Raw genomic sequence first — 5,916 nt, 5'->3', positions numbered from 1 at the left:
ATCCTTCTTATAGACGGGGGGGGGGGGGGGGTGATGCCTTGTTTGTGCCTATATCAACTTAACTCTAATATACAATTTGTCTCCGTTATTCAGTTTGCCCTCTATTTGTACCCGCATTTCAAATAGGCTTGCGTGTCCAAGGATATTTTGACCAAAGAGAATTATGTCCTCTAAATCCTCATTCATCTCGGGTCATCTGAAATTCGTTGGGTGCTGAGAGCCTCGGGCAGCTTCAAAGGCCTGAAAATTGGGGTAACCAAAATAAGAGGAAATAAGCTGTACAGATAATTTATGATAATCCAGTCTTTAACCGTGTAAGGCGAGTCGTCAATGCAATTTTCAAACACGGCTAACTACTGATACACATAGCTAAAATTTGACGGTAAACTGTGAACAATTCCCGTTTTTGTGACCGAGGTACGATCGACCTCTGAAAATGGTGAACCATGGTCTTTACTAGACGACACTCCATACATAACAAATATAAATACAAATACAAGTACAAGTATACATTTGGAAATGCTTTGTATTCTTTCAGAAACATGGAAACAATAGGACAATGGCAACAAACTTTTCCCTCAGTATTTTATGTGCGATAAGTAAAGGAAAGCTAACGGAAATAATTATGAAATTTACACTTCATCAAACAGCGCCTTGTCTCTCATTTCATAACAACTGTATGAGGCATAAACTGCTTTTTTTGCATCTTATAATTTACATTCGCAAGTTGAAAATTGGACTAATATTCTCTCAGAAATTCATTCCTGATTATACTTTTCAAATTGGTTCATTATCGACTTGCATCTTTCTCGTAAAAGCTCAATGTTCCATGCAAATTTGGCGTTCATTAAGGCCTATTCTACTATTCTAACTTAGTTGATAGAGATCATTATAAATTTATGATAGAAAACCTAGTCCGTGTTAAAGTGCGACATTCTAAAACCAACTGTTATCATGTGTTTTTAACCTAAACTTTCACATGGGAGGGAGGGAGGAGGGGAGTGGCAGGCTGGTTTGCCGAAAATTTTTAAGGGTTAAGATTGCCCGAGGTTTTTAGGTCTTTTACGCCTGTGTCGAGGACCAAAGCTACAAAGAACTGAACGGTAACACAATGACAATTTTCACATCAAAATGAGGCCGTGACCCAATAGCTCACAGCGTAAATACGCCACTGTCCATTATGATCTATTCCTCCCTGCCATTAAATTAGGTTAATGTTGTTTTCTTTCAGCTGCTGGATGCCGGTGACTGATACTCACTATGACTATATTCTTCATGCACCGATTTTCTTTGTGCTAGTGGTAGGTCATACCTGACTTTCTTTCCGGGTTTAGTCTAATACTGTACAAAAAAGTGGCTAGTCATGCTACAGAAACCGATGCCTTGTACGTTACCGACTTTACACGTTAAAAATCATCGACAGTACAGTTGGCAATCGAAAATACTAGGCTATTGCCATAAAGCTAAAATTTTCACAAAGTCAAGCTATTAACTCGGACTTGATTTATTCCCTTGAAATCCTACCTGAAATTGGTTAGCTGATACACCAGGAGTTTATTTATTTTTTCACTGTGAAATCCCAGATCTAGAGATATACTGTGACCTGATTGGTTTATGCAACTGAATTTAAAATAAGTTTTAGCGAATGACTAGTTTGACAATTATGCCTACTTTTGGGATGTCGACATAGCTAATATTGTTTATTTCTTAAGCTTATTGGTAGCCTTATTCCTGTTTGTTTTTCAGAGTAATATATTTTTTTTATCGGCCATAATCTGGGTTTTGATCACCAAGTTGAAAGCATCTCACAATCTGGAGACCAGACAATATAGGTAAGAATATTTCACAGTCATCCCGTCACTTCTGCCCGGAAAGCTATAAGACTCTTAAAGTGCCGTGCGTTGAATAACTTGCTTGTACAGGAGAATTACTGGCGCCACAAATTGGAATTTCAAGGTTGATGCCAAGACGTCCATGAAAAATATCCTCTCTTTATTTGAGCATTTTTAAAAGGTGGGAAAAAAATATATTTCTGAAAAGAAATAATGAGGTTTCATGATGTAGTCAGTATCACTTTTAGAATGAATATAAAACGTTTGTTTTGTCTACAATCAAATGAACAATCGGAGGTGAATATTGTCTGAACTGTAACAGTAATAGCAATATCTTAACAATGATGTTACTAACGTCATCGTCATTCTGCGGGGGTTGGATTTATTTGTAGACGAAACAGGTGTCGAAGTTTCATTCTGAAAGGTCTTATGAACTTAAGTAACCACTTAGCCTTATCACCTTCTCGACGAGGTCGAGACAGGATGACAACCAATTCGGCACGAGGACGTGGCCACAATGTCTCCTAGAGGATTTATGTAGGTTGCGACGTCTCCGTCAGCACGCACTAGTCACCAGCGGTTGAAGCAGACACATCACGGAGATGCCGCTGCCACGTCGTTGAGACGCAGCTGCCACATTGCTGCAACGTCTCATCAGTCTCCAACAACAGGTCTCACGGAGACTTCGTAGAGCCGTCGGGAACAAATCGGGGATACATTTCTCTCTTGCAGACAAACTTAGACTCCGCGACGTTTCCACAACTGAATGAGACGTCGCGGAGACCTATCGTGAGACTGAAATAATTTTCGAACAGGTCATCAGTGGCGTTTGTAGCAAACATTAGTTGAGGGGGCCTCACTATATAAATTGATAGAAAGTAGAAACGCCACTGAACGTCGCGGAGACGTCTCCGTAACTAGCAACGACTCGAGTCTCCTACTGGTCACCAACTAGACTAGACTAGTGAGATTGGCTCTTAACCTAGGCCCCGTGTGCTACACACAGACTGTGCGCGTTAAAGATCCATCGTCGTTTGGACATCGAACAAGTAGATTAATGCCGCTTTCCTGGTAAAATTTCTTTCATTGTATGGCTTTGCCCGTCTGCATTAGCCAAATTAAATGCAGAAAAGTAGGACGCAAAACTCCTTCATTTCATTTTATTTTTCTGAATGTTCTGATGTTCAAAAAAAAAGAAGTCCTACAGTCGAAAAACTCTTCAAAGTCATCCAATTAGTTTAGACAAGGGAAGAGTTATGGTTCTTGATTAGCACATATATTTAGATAAACTGTTCAATGTATTAAAAAGTTTATACGTTAAAAAAAGTATTTGCTATAATACATCAAGAAATGTTTATTTTTTTTATCGCTTGGTACAATTTATTTCGCAACTTCTTTTGATAATTGCTTTCATTTTATTTGAAATATATTTCTCCGTCCTTTTTAGAGAAGATCGTTCTGTGTTGAGCTTTTTTGGTCATAATTTAGAAATCTTTATTCTTAAATTTGTTGTAAGTTCACGTAGATTGATATATAATTTTCTTTGAAATAAATGAAACCAAATGGTGTTTTATTCTTAATCTTTCTGTTCCTAATTGGTCTAATAAACAGGACATCACCTTGAATGAAGGCAATTTTTCCAACGCAATAGCATTGAACTTCGAACATGCACAATCTGCAGCTTGGGTTTAACTTTTCAATATTAAAACCTGGGGCTCATGCGCACAGTTAGCGAATAGAATATTCTACTATGCGAAGACTCTCGGCTCAAAACAAATGTAGAAAAGATCTTCTCACGGTGCTGACTCGTGTTTAGGATAATAATCATCTTGTCGGAAATGATGGCTAATTTCCAATACTATGAATAAAAAAAGAGGAAAAAAAGCAAACTCATTGAAAAGAGGAGAGAAATCGACTACAAGAATATTCTTTTGTGAAAATTCTCGGATTATATATAATTGTTAAGAGCTCAGTTGTTGACACGTGTTTAGGATAAAGAAAGCTTCATCATGACAACACTATTGGAAATTGGGGCTAATTCTCGAGGTGTACGAGTAAAGTCAATTTAATTAAAATTGGATTATACAATTTCGTTTCGTTATTTATATATTTATTTATTTTTTTGTCGGTCTCCAGACCAAAAATAATAATGAAACGGAATTGTAATCTAATTTTAGTTAGATCGGCGTAAAGTAAGATCACTAAACTAAAGTATTTACACTTTGCGAAGACTTTCGGCTCATATCTAACAAGAGCTTTTCTCATGTTGCTGACCTGTTTCAGATAAAGAAATCCTCATTCAGTACATCTGGTTAAGAAATTTGTACTGACGATGGGTATGTTGTTCTTTTAGGAAGGCAGTTAAAGCTACCATCATCCTATTTCCACTACTAGGGGTGACCTATGTTTTATTTCTAATCCCACCCAGTGATGATCTAGTGGTTCAGTTGGTTTTCAAATACGCCAACGCACTCCTACAGTCTTTTCAGGTAAGATCCAATCTATGACATAGTAGCCTCTATCACCCATTCCATCTTTGTATATGTACACTGGAACTATATCATTGTCGTAGACACCTTCCCCTTTAGGTACGGGCCTGGCCAATTTCCTATTTTAAAACAGTCGACAAAATGATCATGGACTAATTGTCTTTTTAGGGACTGTTTGTAGCTGTATTTTACTGCTTCTTAAACGGAGAAGTAAGTATATTACTCTTTTACTATCAGTTGGTCTGGATGTATAAAGAAATATGTGCAACTGAGATTGCATTGAAACCGGTCAAATGATGGTTGACAAAAAATATGCAAAAATTGCAAAGAATTTTCGTTTTGTTTTGATTAATAACAAACAAGAAAATGAAACGAAGTTGTTATCAGTATCATAATCTTTGTCGAAATACGGTTAACATTTCTATCTGTTTTGTCTACAAGGATCTTCTGATATACGTATAAGATATACGAACAACCTTTAGCTGGTGCATCCCTCCTATTTATAGCACATATTAATTCGTAATATTTTTTTCCGCGTTTTCAGGTAAGAGCTGTATTAAGAAAAAAATTCTCAAATTTTCAAGAAAGTCGTAGTATTATCACTCGATATACAAAAACATCGTATGTCGGTTCGCCATACCGTTCTAGTTTCCATAACAACTCGACAACTACAGGCGTTAACGGCAAATCAACCAGTGCTCGTGGCGGGAAAAGATTTAGTGTAGACTCGCAACAGGACGAAGCGGAGAATATGCTGTGATGGACTCGATCCTTAACTGGTCTCTTAATCTTACCGTGTTACGACAGACAAGCAAAGACTCTAATATGTTAGTCTAAACTATGTTATGTCAGACATGTCAAATTTTGACAAGAAAGTGCCATTTGAAAATCGCTGTTATGTTTTTGATAAGATGTCACGTGTACAATGATCACATGACATATTACGTGTCTGGGCTATTGTCACATGACATATAAAGTGATATGGGAATGTTCGATTCTTAGTGCTGGAACAGCTCCTGATGGTGTTCTACCACAGTAGACATGTTAGCAAGTAGGTTAGACTCCTTTAGAATATTTAATTATGTAAATTGTGCTTAACAAGAGTTTTAGCCAATAGGAATTGGTGTTTTAAGATGCATTTAGATCATTACATTCCGTAATTTTAAAGTGAACTTTTAATTCATGAATGTGTTCCAACATCTTGGACTCCCATTTTGTACAAAATACGTCTCTGCAGTATCCAATATATTAAGTCTTTGTATTTATTCAAACCAGTCTCTGTATTTATTCAAACCAGTCTCTGTATTTATTACAGCCAGTTTCTGTTTTTAATCAAGCCAGTATCTGTATGTATTAAGACAAATCTCTGTATTTTTTCAAGCCAGCCTCTGTATTTTTTTTTATTTATTCATGTCAGTCTCTGCACTTATATATGTATGAAAAAAACAGTCTCTGTATTTATTTAAGTCAGTCTTTGTGTTTGTTACAGTGTGTCTTTGTATTTATTACAGTCAGTTTCTGTATTTATTATGTTCTATCTCTGTATTTATTCAAGCCAGCCCCTGTATTTATTGAAGCCAATATCTGCATTTTTT

The 5,916-nt window shown here is 36.7% G+C and overlaps 1 protein-coding gene across 1 annotated transcript in view; it reads left to right on the top strand.

Annotated features, from left to right (window-relative positions):
• LOTGIDRAFT_141716 (hypothetical protein) overlaps window positions 1-5,081 on the top strand; it is a gene marked incomplete at both ends in the record, with an annotated part of 15,355 nt that extends 10,274 nt beyond the window's left edge. Inside the window, 5 exons of the mRNA XM_009051369.1 lie at window positions 1,211-1,301; window positions 1,747-1,832; window positions 4,186-4,321; window positions 4,490-4,531; window positions 4,866-5,081. Coding sequence (XP_009049617.1) covers window positions 1,211-1,301; window positions 1,747-1,832; window positions 4,186-4,321; window positions 4,490-4,531; window positions 4,866-5,081 — 571 coding nt within the window. The remainder of the gene's footprint in view (window positions 1-1,210; window positions 1,302-1,746; window positions 1,833-4,185; window positions 4,322-4,489; window positions 4,532-4,865) is intronic.
• Between the last annotated feature and the right edge of the window lie 835 nt (window positions 5,082-5,916).

Source organism: Lottia gigantea, assembly GCF_000327385.1.
Source record: "Lottia gigantea unplaced genomic scaffold LOTGIsca_165, whole genome shotgun sequence".
Lineage (NCBI taxonomy): Eukaryota > Metazoa > Mollusca > Gastropoda > Lottiidae > Lottia > Lottia gigantea.
Note: the sequence above shows the minus strand (reverse complement) of the source record. Positions and strands in the feature narration are given on the sequence as shown.